This window comes from Haliotis asinina, chromosome 1 (assembly GCF_037392515.1).
Source record: "Haliotis asinina isolate JCU_RB_2024 chromosome 1, JCU_Hal_asi_v2, whole genome shotgun sequence".
Lineage (NCBI taxonomy): Eukaryota > Metazoa > Mollusca > Gastropoda > Lepetellida > Haliotidae > Haliotis > Haliotis asinina.
In genome coordinates, this window is record NC_090280.1 from 55,275,660 (window position 1) to 55,289,656 (window position 13,997).

Genomic DNA, 13,997 nt, shown 5'->3' on the forward strand with positions numbered 1-13,997 from the left:
TCAATAAGGGAAAGGAATTTTCTACCGTGACCATGAAGAGATTCGAACATTGGCACGGTGACCCCTTGACCACTCATTATCCCCTCCTTATTGAAAAAGGTATTAGCAAGATGGATTATAATTATAATATGTTTGACTTAAACGGGTATGATAGTAGTATACCTGTTGTTTTAAATAATCTCATGCATATAACAATCTGGATTAGATTTTTTTAACTGAAACATGATATAACAAAAAAGTATCCTTCAACATACGACAACATACATTCGCAAGTGCAAGAATGGCGAGGTCATTCAAAGACCTGTTGGCGATGTTCAGCTGACACAGGCTGGTTGAGGAAACAGCGCTGATCAAAGGGGCGTTATTCTAGATTATTTGGAGGGAATCAGACCGTTTGAAGCGTCCTTAAAATATTAAGAAAAACCCAGAATCCATTCCCACCAATTCCATTTCTTTCGGAAATGCATCTGTACTCCTATGACACTGGTTGAAAACAGTGTGAACCCTCTCAAAAGGAAGAACCGGAATTTTGCTTTCTTAGTGTTAGCATGTTGCAAGACCGCCTTCGACTATAAGCCCAAATGTTTGTAAATTTACAGACAGCTTTGTTTATATCGGTCTGCTTAATTGTCAAATATTCACAAAATTCCCTTGCTTCCAGTGACCAGTCGTTCCCCATCATCCTCAGCGGTCTTGCCTCGTGAAGATCCGGGTTAGAATTGGTCTTCAGTCCTTGCTTGTACGCGTTGGGTCGTCAGGATCGCTGATTTGGTTGATGCGTCATCTTATCCCAACTGTGTCGAACGACACTGGTCCACACTTGATTGTCAAAATATAACCGGAATATTGCTGAGTGCACAAAAATCCAAAACAAACAAACAACCAAAACCCCAAACCAAACAAACCATAAATAAATAAATAAATAAATAAATAAATAAATAAATAAATAAATAAATAAATAAATAAATAGAGAAAGAAAGAAAGAAAGAAAGTGCAAATCACACAACGTCATCTGAAGTGCGAGAGTGTACAGGTTTCAAACAGCTTCTACCAAAGACTGTCACTGAATTGTTTAGTCCAGACTCGAATACTAACAAGCCGCTGCCATATACCTTGGATACCGGTGAATGCGGCGCAATCATATTCACTTACTCACTCATTTATCTGAGACAAAGGTTTGATGAAAAACGTGAAGAGTGAGTGAGCGTGAGAGACATTGCACGAACGGCCGGGTGTTGCTTAAAGTGATGTAAATCATCACCCACTCATCCAAACATACAACACCCACCTATCTATTAACTTCATACCTTACTCATGGTTAGTTTGTGGTTTGTGTGTGCGTGTGTGTGTGTGTAGAAAGAACCTTATGCATGCAAGTGCAGCCTGTCCGAGGAACATGGGTGACTTACAGTTTCACCTCAGCTGCTTGTTGCATGAAGTCTGTGAAAACATCTTATGTCAATTAAGCATCATGTTTTTTGAGTCGTGATTCGAACCTGGGAACCCGGGACGTTCATGGGCAAAACAGACATCTCCAGACCGTGGTATTGTGAAAGAAATAGCAAAACGTTTTTCATTAAATTTCAAATATATATTGGTGCCGTGGTTTCAGTGTTGCATCTGGGTTTAGATTGTAGTCCGCGACGTGTTTTCTATTTGTGCCTCCAGCTGATTGACTTCGTTGACCCGCCACCGCCTGCCAACGTGCTAATGTTTAAAAACAAACATGTCAGGACGATATTAGATACTGACATAGCAGGGATCGGAACAAAAGTTCTGATAATTCTATTTACGGATAATGTCTTAAAGTTCAAACGTTATCTTTTGAGAAACACTTTTGAATTTTAAGAATTGACATATATATGCTTTAGAGCTAATTGGGTTGCACACTGATGGAGTGCACATTTTGCATAAATGGGACTTGAACAGAATATACACCTACTGTGGCGTAGTCTGTCGTTGACTGTGGCGTAGTCTGTGTATGACTGTGGTTCACTTGCTGTATGACTGACATTTAGTCTGTGACTGACTGTGGTGTAATTTGTATCTGTGGTTTAGTATCTGTCTGATTTGGTCTCTGACCGGTTTGGCCTCTATCTGTCTGTCTGTCTGTCTGTCTGTATGTCTGTATGTATGTATGTATGTATGTATGTATGTCTGTATGTATGTATGTATGTATGTATGTATGCGCGCGCACGCACGCACGCACGCACGCACGCACGTGTATGCTTGCAGGCATTCATTGGAGGCGAGGAGGGGCTTGCTGACTTGGTTGACACGTCATCGGTTCCCAGCTGCGCAGATCGATGTTTCATGCTGTTGATCACTGGATTGTCTGGTCCAGACTCGCCATCTAGCTGGAATATTGCGGAGTGCGGCGTAAAACGAAACTCACTCACATTATATATCCATTATTTGTCGAATAGCTGGAACATTGATGAGAGCGGCGTTTAAGAACATACATAACATTAATGTTAGTTATGTAGATTTGTGATGTGGCGATCATAAGAAACATTAATTCGAGACAAAAAAAATGACCCAAACACTTGGTATAAGCAATATATTTTTATTTACTCATCATAATTATGACAAGAAAAAATAAACATTCAGATCTTGCATAATGACTTGAAATATATTACACTTTGTGGAGGGTATAGAACATATCAATGAAACAATGTAAGTTGGGGAGGGACACACGGGTCTTTATTAAAATGTAAGTTCTGAGGGTCCACTGTAGGCCACGTGGTTATATTACAATGTAAGTTGAGGCGGGTCCACGCAGATCATATTACAAGTTAGGAGGTCCACTATAGGTAGCATGGCTATATTACAATGTAAGTTAGGTGGGTCCATGCAGATCTTTATTAGAAGTTTGGAGGGTCCACTGTAGATTACATGCTATATTACAGCGTAAGTTAGGGCCGGATCCAAGGTCCTTATTACAATGTAACATATAGGGTCCAGTACATGACAAAGGGTTATGTACAATGTGAAGGTCAACGTGTCACTGAATATCACGTGATCTCAGGCACTCGAGACACTGGATGTACACTGCATATATAGTCAAATAGAATTCACATCGACACTATTTACATGTTATATACACCATACATCTATAATCCATGCTACATCCATTCGCTGTCAGTACAAAACAAATCGATACAGTCGGTTAATCGAAGCTTTCCATCTGTAAACGTAATTTAAGCCTATTACAATAGCTAGAGATCAATGATTAAATATCAATATTTAAACTTTTCCGTAACATGATGACGTTAGAACGTGAAGTATTGTGAGTTCAGTGTCATCATATGAACAATAGGCACGGGGTTAGTGAATCTGGATACACTGCGCATGATCCAAACTATCTACTGATGTCACTTCCTGTCGTGTAAATATTGCGTAGGTGACACATGGGATGAACTTGCCGCTATTCTTTTCACGTTTGCCATGTGAACACCTGCCATGCATACCATTATACGTCAGTAAAAGCAAAATATATCGCAAACGTGACTCGAATAAGCTTCAGAAATGCAGCTGTTGGCCATTGCACTGTCATATGGTGGAAGTATACAGCCGTGAAGGTATCCTTTTCTCGTTATTCAGAGGCAGTGGTTAACTTCTTCAGCAGGTGCTTTACAGATAAAATGAAACGTTTAGAAAGAATTGACTTGTGGATCAGCCAAACCATGATAACGAAACTTCAGCCGATTGTAACACGAGTTACATATGTGATATACCTACATATGTGATGGTAAATGAGTGCATAATCTATTGCGAATACACATAACATTCCTTTGTAGATTATTGTGTCTTGTTTACTGGATATATTTTCTTTAGTCGATGACGTGATAGCATGTAATGACACTAGATTCTCATAAATCATAAGTCATAAATCATCAGTTTCAATGGTATCGCTACTGTACCACCTATTGTACCATTATGTACCTGATGGTGTACAATGCCCCAAAATCAAATCTGAAAAATATAACTCTAACTTGCAGATGTAATTTGTTCTTCGATTCAGAAAAGTGTTGTGATGATGACAATGAAATTAACTCTGTTTCTAGTATGTAGGAAAGGATCAACAAATTCTAGTCACAGAAAAGATGCATAGATTGTAGTACGCCGTCTAGCAAATTGCCACGTGAATAAAGTTGAAAGTCTATCAATGTATTACAAAGTCACACAAAAATGTTCCACTTCATAAACACAACATCAGACATAAACCATCACATCATTCTCCTGAATCAGGTTGTCCTCTCAAGCAGCAACATGCACGCATTTGCACGAGGATACATCGCATCCAACACCTTCTGCGGCACATTAAACAGTCTCGAAATCCCGAAATACGGACTCCGTCAAGGGAAGTAACCGAGAGATTGCTCGAAATCTGTTCCGGAAGTAGTGTAAGGAGTTGGTTCCCCTTTCTGAATATGGAAGTTCGTGAACATTGATGCAATCTCGGCTTCTTTCCCTTTAGGACCTTGTCCGCCATCCCCGCCAGAGGGCACTCTGCTACCAAGGTCGTAGTTAGACTGAGATCGACCTTGACCTCCACCGCTTGACCCGCTCCAACGATTACCCGGATCATGTGACCTGTCATCGTAGGCTGTTGATGGTGCGCTATACCTGTTAGAACCCCCCTTGTCCGATTGCCTGTGGTCAGTATCCCGTCTCTGGACACCGTAACTTTCAATATATTGACGACTTTCGGTTTTCTCGTCGCTCAGTTGACTTCCATATTCAGGGGCGTAACTGAAGCCCCGATTCTGGCTGCCCTCTTTAGTGTAGCTGCTGTCGCCATACGGGCCCCCTTTGTTGTAGTCACCGTAGCCCCCGCCCCTGCCGTAGTTATCTCCACCTTTACCGTAGTTGTCTCCCCCTTTGCCCCGGCCCTCGTTGCTATGATTTTGATTATATATGTTACGTTCTTCGGTGTATTTTTCTGAATGGTAGTTCTGATAGTCATTGGTAGGCTTCTTGTACATGTGGATATTGTTGTCGTAGTCAGGGTCCGAGTCCTCAGACCCATAACTTCTGTCATGTTTGGTTGTCTTAGGTTTCAATTTAATTGCTGAGGGAGCGAAACCAGTAGGAAGAACCTTCACGCCGGCCACCATGTGTGGGGGTACTTTAGCCACAGGCTTGGGAGCTGCCTCCTCTTCAGGCACCCGGACGTCGGTCTGTCTACTCTCGAGATTCGACATGGAGTAGACGGGCCCGCCGGGAGAGGGAGGGCCATAGCGGCCACCTTGTGCAGGCTGGTTGTAGGCAGATGCTGGAGGGTGCTGATAGTTGGCTGGCCGGGGCGAGTCCATTCCGCGTGGGGAGAGGGAACGAGGAGGGGAGTGCTGGTTGGGGCTTGGTGGACCCATTGATCTCATCATTGGGTCGGGCTTGTGTGGTTTCTCCGCTACCCTGGGTGGGAGATGTGTTGAGCGGGGCGAGATGTTCCCTCGTTCCCGCTCATTCCATGACCTTCTTTCTGTATGATCATCATGCCTACCACCCCTTTCGGATGAATCGCTGAAACTCATATTCATCCGCCCCTCACCACTATCAGACGATCTTTGACGACCGTGACTGATGTATTCCCTACCGCCTTGATCGTAAGAGTACTCTCCTCTGTTTTGAGAGCCCGCTCTCAGCTGCCCAGGAAAGCGTTCATCTTGACCAACAAACCGATCGTGGTCAAAGTTGCGCCAATTTTCGTCATTGTTTTCTCTAGAGCGTTCATACGACCACCCATACCCGGGATCCTCGTTGTTGAAATCAGGACCTCCTTCTGGCCCGGGTGGTCGGTATTCACCCTGTGGACCACCTTCTTGCCCTGGGGGTCGGAAGAAATCATCCTTGAGTTCATATTGCTTCTGTCCCCTGTACACCGAATACTCCCCGTATTCAGTTCGTATCACATCATTGTTCTGACCGCGCTTGAAGCTGCTGTTGTCGTTTTGCTTCAACTCTGTCATCACATCAGGGTTGGATCCCCGGGTCTGAATATGTCTCACTATGGACACAATCTTAAAAGCATCCTCAACACTTTCCAGCATGAAAATATGGCAGTCCAGAGCTTTGACTCCTTTGGGTCTCCTCAAGACGCAGGCTAGCAGGGCCGGATGACTAATCTGCGTCAGGAAGTGGTAGTTCTTGTCAATGGTAAATGCATTCTTGTCTTTCACACTAGGCATGGTTGCTTCACCCAGAGGAACAAACATAGCACGGACCTTCTTGTCACTGTTCCCACTGAGCACAGTAAACCTGAGACTCTCGATGTAGCTGATGGAGCTGATATCGTAGAACATTTCTCCTTTCTGGCCGCCACCCGTGTCAACAAGACTGATGGCCAAACCAGTCTGAACCAGTCTAAGCATTACTTTCTTGGAGTTGCCTTGCTTCCGGGCCTTCAGATACTGGTCCTTGATTGGCTGCTGGAGAATCCCCACCCCTGTAGCCGGCTTGGAGAGGGTTGAGTACCCGATGTAGTCGCCGTTGAAGGTGTAGCCGTCCATGACGTCCCACTCGGAGGAGTCACGGCTGATGAAGTGGTGTGCCTTCGTCAGCGAGTTCCGCCGATCTGAAACGAGAGGTGAACAATGAGTGTTGATGCAGATGTTTTATAAGTAATTAGCTTACGACTTGTGATGAACGGAAATCAGACTGAAATCGTTCCCTGAACATTTGTTGACCTAATGAGGTGACATAATAGATGAAATGGTCCATCTCGGTGGATCGTTTGGTTGTTAGTCATCACGAAAAGCGTACACCTTAACCACTAGGCTAACCCAACGCCCCGGACTGTCTTTTGACGCTCAGGCGCTTTCACCTCCGTTTGTTTGATGTGGTGGCCTGTTAAAAGTATTTGCTCGTAACACCGAAAGTGTTCCTACTTGGGTTCAGTATGTGAAGCCCATTTTTCAGTCGAGGTATTGCTGGAATATTGCCAACTAATATTCATTTAAGTGGAACTAGGGGCAGGCATGGTTCCAGAGTAAGGACTCAAAGCAGTGCTTTTCATTATCACAGTCAAACCAGTAACTCAGATAGTTGCTAGATAGTCTGTATTTTTTAAGTGTGGGTTTGAACCTCAGTTTTGATCGGTGTATCTCGTTTCGGCGATTAGTAAACTGAATTCCACATGCAGTTTATTTATTTTTAACCAAAATATTTCGCAAATTGTTCATGTGTAGTGAAAGTCGTGAAAAACACAACACGTAAAAGAATGTTGACAGCAATAACATGTCGCTCTTTCTAATCCATCACAAAAGCTGAAAGGTGACGAACGAGCGACAGCAATGTATCTCACTTATGACAAAATGATTGACAGGTCACACAGGGATCGCGTCAGAATTTGTTATTTTTCAAAGTTGATCAAATCCTCACTTAAAAAAGTATTTAATCTAAAATACATTATATTAAAAAAATGTCAAAACAATTACCATAAATCCACTATCCGAATAACTAGATTTCTTAGGTGACTTCAATTGTGCATTCTTCTGTTTTGAAGAATGTTTTCACGAAATATTGGGAATAGTTTGATACATTCCCTGTTAATATTCTGTGACATAAACACGGTTGTTCTGTTGACGACAACGTCTTAGTGTGTGCTGACCAATCTGTCACCGAGGGCGTCTCAATAACACTCGGCTGCCTTATTTGTATGACCATTTTTCCGACTTTCTGAAGCAACAAAGTGATTGCTATTGTTGGTTGTTTACCAGCACACTGACATCACAAAAAACGTGTAAACAACATGACAGGACTTGCATTTACATGGTCCCAATTTTATTAAATCCTACGTGCACTTGTGGGTTTGAAATTAACTCACATGCGTGGTATATTTATCTCCATATTAATTCTTCCCAATCTGTATGTTTAGCGCGGGGACGGTTTGACTCCAATTATATTTTTACCGAGCAAACGTTAAAAGCCAAATAAACTGTCGTTCTTTCAATTTGATAATGATTTTAAGAACTTGATCAATGTCAAGGCCGTTTAATATATGAGAACACTTTGACGCTCAATGGCATTTAAACTATTTAAGTAACTATTTATAATTCAAACATATATACACAGTGATTAACATGTAATTCCCAAGTCTTATGGTTTATCAAAAGTTAAGGTGAAAAGAATAAGGTGAATTTAGAATAAATGCTACCACTATTCAGGTCAGCTGACATTTCGCTTGATGTATTGTTGTGTACAAACACGTACATCCACGCTGTACGATAGTATATGGCGATGCATCATGGGAAATCAGCTAACCTATGGGATTGCATGAAATTGACATGATGCAGACAAGTGTATAGGGGTCATGTGGTTATGCAACCATATGTCTGTGGAGAGCGCTTGTGAGAAATTAACATGATAATGACAGAACAGTGGCCAGCCTTTGATGTTGATGTCGGAAAATGTCAAAAACATAGTGCTAATTGAAGTAATACGGACTCATTAACGTTTATGTTACTAAATCTGTTGCAGAAGTAATAGACATGGCTGGAAACAGGTTCCCTATACGAAGTCTAAAGTGCATGAATGAAAAGTTATGTTCTTTGAGCAATATTCCGCGGTGTCATAGCAAGGGTCGTCACTACGAGTGGTATTCACACAACGTGGGGATTCGAACCCTGTCATATCCGTCAACACTTTACCACTGGCTAAGACTACACGTGTGAGTGATTGAGTGAGTGAGTGATTATTTTTTACGCCGCTTTTAGCAATATTCCAGCAATATCACGGTGAGGGACACCAGAAATGGGCTTCACACATTGTACCCATGTTGGGAATTGAACCCGTGTCTTTGGTGTGATGAACGGACGTTTTAACCACTAGGCTATGACGCCGCATCTGGGTGAGGCTGCGATCTTTTGCTGATTTCATTCAGCCGGTAGCTGTACAAGTGTCACGAACAATATGAATGTTAACAATGTGTCACCGTCTAAGACAATGTTTACAATGCAGAGAACATGAATGTTAAGTTAAGAGTGTCATCAATATCACCGTTAACACTGTAGACAATAATATTATAATTCTGACTCAAAGACCAGAGAAGACCACTGTAGTCAGTGTTAAGGGTAGATACGAACAATATGAATGTTAACAATGTATCACCGTCTGAGACAATGTTTACGATTTTGACAATATGACTGTTAAGAGTGTCATCATTATCACTGTTAACACTGTAGACAATAATATTAACATTCTGACATAATGACCACAGAAGTGTTAACACTGCAGTCAGTGTTAAGGGTAAATAGTGTTTGCCTGTCTTCAGTTCAGATGTGACCTGCTCATGTCTCCACATGTGAGAGAAGCATGACCCTATCAGACATCTGTCATGTAAATTTCACCTCACATCACCTGTCATGTTGATAGCACTCTACGTCACGCCCACAACCGGCTAGTCACAATGACAGCAAGGAATGACGAGATATGAATACACAGTGTACATACTGGTATAATCTCGTGTTCAAGTTGATAGGAGTATGATTCTCTAAAATGATCTATTAGAAATGCTCAATAGAAAGACGTTTTTGTCAGGAGTCTCAAATGATAGATAGATAGATAGATAGATAGATAGATAGATAGATAGATAGATAGATAGATAGATAGATTGATTGATTGATTGATTGATTGATTGAATAGGTACATAAACCAAAAGAATATAAGCAGAGACGTTTTTGTCTGAGTTACAAACAAGTAAACAAACAAGTAGATGAATAATTCAAAGAACAAACAATACTACATTTTCATACAAAATCTTCAACTCCAGAGAACAACCAGTCTCAAATATCTCAGATCTCACACGCCACAGAAAGTTTCCACAGGCGACGCAGCATGATGTTTATTGAAAATTTTAATGACCCATTTATATACTTATTCTGCCCTACTCGTAGCACGTGCAACTTCCATACTTTGCAAAACTGAATGAGTTTGTTGTCAGACTCCGCACAGTAACGCTCCTGTCATTTCAAGTAACATATATTACATGTTTAACACACATACAGTGTAACCTACCGAACAAAAACACTCCATTCAACCAAGGTTGTATTGCTCCATAGAAATTGGGACGCATTCCTTTCAAGCAGCCACACATTTTAACCGCCCAGGTGTACCCGACGTTTCCAGATGCCAAATTCACAAATGCTTCAAGAATATTAAGTCTCGTTTATTTGTGCAACTATATTTCAGGTAACGATCAATTTATATAGATAGAATAGTCACAGCAAGTCAATACAGGGAAGACGCCATGACACGTGGACATGACGTTGTTTATTGCTGTCTGCTGCTGTCTGTTGACCTAGCTTGCATCATATAAGAAGGTGCGGTGCAGAAACTGAGATAACAATCAGTTTCAGGTGTGTATATTGCCATATACTACTTATCATGTCAAACTGTAGATAACGCAGGAGTCATATGCGAATATTGTGAAACACATCAATATATGACTGTGCACATATGCAAGGCGTATTCATGTTCGGGTTGGTTTATTGCCCCTGTCCCTCAGAAACAGTTATTCTCAGAATTTCAGTAACACTTCCTGGTCGAGAATTCCTAGAATTGACAGTTAATGCGCGACAGGTGCAGATATTGCTATTTAAAGCGGAGGCATTTGTTTAGAAACGCATAGCTCGAGCGTTCCGTTGGTTCATAAATTCGTTCTGTGAAGCTTTTAGTATAAAAAATGCAAATAAGCATATAACGACATCTGTCCGGGAGTAATGCAATAGTGAAATATGTGTAGGGAAAGTCGAATGTCTATACTGTCCAACATACAATAACAATAATCATAAATATAGCACAACGATGCTAATAATAATAATTATTATCATCATTATTGCCTGTACAGTGATGGAGTATACTTGATAATGAGTTGACATTTTGAAATAAGTTTCTATTGCAAAGTGTTATGCTGACAAAACAATGACGGTGATGACTTATTATACGACGACGTCGTCGATGATGATGATGATGATGATGATGATGATGATATCACAGGACTTGTCATACGTATGTTTTGGGGGATTTTTTGTGTTTTTTTAAAACACGGATTATACACCTAGGAGTCTGTTTCACAGGAGTGTGGTGGGTAGCCTGGTGGTTCAAGCGTTCGCTCGTCGCGCTGAAGGTCTGGTTTCGATTTACCACGTGGTTACAATGTGTGAAACCCATTTCCGTTGTCCCTCGCTGTGATATCATTGGATTATTGCTAACTCATTCACTACTTCACATGATGATGAATGTGGAAACAGTTTTTAAAATAAACTCCTCAGCATACTACGTGCTCTATGTACTCAAAAGAGGTGGGTCGACACAAACAGAACCCTTTCCCAACCTTCGACACTTTGGGCTCATTCGATTGCGGTTGCTAAGATTCGAAACAACTTGTCAGCAGTGAGGCTTATCGTGCCTCGATACAGCAGAACGTACTCTCCCAAAAAAAGTATAAAATGTAATAAAGTGCAAAAGAGTCGACAGGTTTGTCCCGTCCGTTCCGTTGCCTAGCAAAACATCTACGTGACTTGTGCTGCGTAAGTCAAATCGGATTATACCTGAAGGATTACGGCAGAATTCATAACATATCGCTCACCAAACAATGGAAAGTTTCGATAAGCACACATTGCTTGATGTAAACATCAACTAAACTCCATGTCATGAGATGCGCCTCGAGGTATCCGTATCTACATGGCTGACATCTTTTAGACCACAAGCAGATTTACAATGGAATTTATTAAATATGAAACACACATATACTAGTAAACATTTGAGGTGAATTTTTGTATCATGTACACACTACATTCACGTGTTGCGATGATCGTGGGACACCTGATCTACCCGAGGTATATTAACGGATTATCTACACTGCACTAGATTATTCCCTCTTGATAGGACGACCACATCCGGCGACCAGAACAATGCTATTTACTCTTTTTGTATGAAAGGCGAATTGTGTCCATGTTGGAAAATATTGATTACAACGGTTCCATAAATGGTTCTTATCAATGTCGACCCGTGAAGGTCCAGGGGTAGAATAGGCCTTCAGCGACCCATGCTTGCCATAAAAACGACTATGCTTGTCGTAAGAGGCGACTAACGGGATCGGGTGGTCAGACTTCCTGACTTGGTTGACACATGTCATCGGTTCCTAACTGCGCATATGTTGTTGGTCACTGGATTGTCTGGTCCAGACTCGATTATTTACAGACCGCCGCTATATAGCTGGAATATTGCTGAGTGAGGCGTAAAACTAAACTCACTCACTCTCATCAACGTCAGCTGAAAAACGACACATATACTGATGTAAACAAATAACGGAACATGCAGCAATAACATTGGATTAACAATGAGCACTATTGTGCTAATAAAGAGCGATGATACCCTTGTTTCCAGTTGCATAAAATTTGTCTGCTGAAAAAAAAGGACTTGACTGTACCAGTATGCCAAATGGCATAAAATATAACACATCATATCACTCATAATAGACTGTCACAGCGGATGAATGTCAGCGTCTGGTGCAGTCGATATTAAAACTTCGCTGGATCTGTATACGTAATTCCATACACCAAGGACATATTTCATACAAACATCTGAGATATTCCTTCTACAAATCTGATGTAGATTGTAAGGATGCATCCGATACTGTGATTATGTCAAACGTATTATGTTTCAGAACAGATGATCTGCAAGTACTTGTGTGACTTAAAGAACAGGTTCTAAGTCAGCTTAGCATTTTATCTACAAGTTGAAAATGCCAGAAATGCCCAAAGAAAAATCCTAAACCTTCCCTACCTACATAAAGTAATTAATGGAATTGTTCACAGAAAATAATGTTTTTGTACGTTAATGCATTTGAAATCATGATGCTACCATTTACTGAAACAGTTATTACACTGTACTGCGAACACTCCTTTGCACCCATTCTAGATCTTTGTCACAAAGACACGCTGACCAAAGGGAATTTGCTGCACAATCTGTTGCAATATTCAATTCATTGTACGAGCTGTATTGCCACAGTATCACCTGGTTTCTTTTTATGTTATAGGATTGTATTATTACAATATTACACACATTCTCATTAGTTACATCATTACATCATTGCACAGATCTTCAGTGTAATAGTGTTACTTGCTACATTGATACAGTATTGTAGTGTTACAAAATCCCACTTATCAAAATGACTTAAACGAGCTACAAAGCTACACTCATGCATGCTTACAGTATTTACAGTAACACCATTATGTGCTATATTACTACATCATTATATCATTACAGTATTACACCCATGTACGTGTACACTGTAACATTGAAACATGCTGCACCGCTACAGTGCTCCAGGGTGTCCTCAGTTTAGACATCATCACCGATAACACCTTCCCTATCTCCCTACAGCAATACAACGTCTTGAGGTAAGGGCACATTCAGTAATGAAGTCAAACATGATATCATTGTTTATCGCGACGTACATACACCGGTTTTAACGTACCTCCAGGCCCGCTGACAGCACGGCGGTTTGGTGTTGCCTGTAGCTATCGTTTAAGTTTAGTGGTGTAATGAAGCGGGAGAACATTGCATGTAATGTAGGAATACAACAATGCCCATTGGCATGCATTGAGTACTTTGCGGTATACGTGAATGGATTTCCGTCCACCAAATGCATAAGTGTCAAGGTATATTGGCGGGGTTGCTGTGTAACAGGTTTCTTTACACGCTAATGGTTGTGAAATACTCCAAAGATATGGTTTGGATGTAGCCGACGTTTTCAGTAAGACAGTTATTCTGTGGTGTCGACCTGTGCATCGAATATAGTCATACGGAACCTACCTTGTTTGTCTCTAATTATCCAGAAGCCATTATTCTTTTTGTATCTCTCATGTGTTAATGTCTAGCAATCTAATAGTCCACATCGTTTGTCTGTATTTCATGTTTAATGGCTATAGTTGATAAATAATTACATTACACTCTGACAATGCTTCAATTCTACACGTCACGGATTATAA

General features: G+C 41.1%; 1 protein-coding gene across 6 annotated transcripts in view; it reads right to left on the minus strand.

The window, feature by feature from the left end:
• Positions 1 to 2,550: 2,550 nt before the first annotated feature.
• Positions 2,551 to 13,997, minus strand: part of LOC137294244 (uncharacterized) — a 61,544-nt gene continuing 50,097 nt past the window's right edge. For all 6 annotated transcript variants that reach the window (XM_067825244.1, XM_067825260.1, XM_067825268.1 and 3 more), the window contains exon 2: positions 2,551 to 6,577. In XM_067825244.1, coding sequence (XP_067681345.1) covers positions 4,359 to 6,577 — 2,219 coding nt within the window. In that variant the 3' untranslated portion in view covers positions 2,551 to 4,358. The remainder of the gene's footprint in view (positions 6,578 to 13,997) is intronic.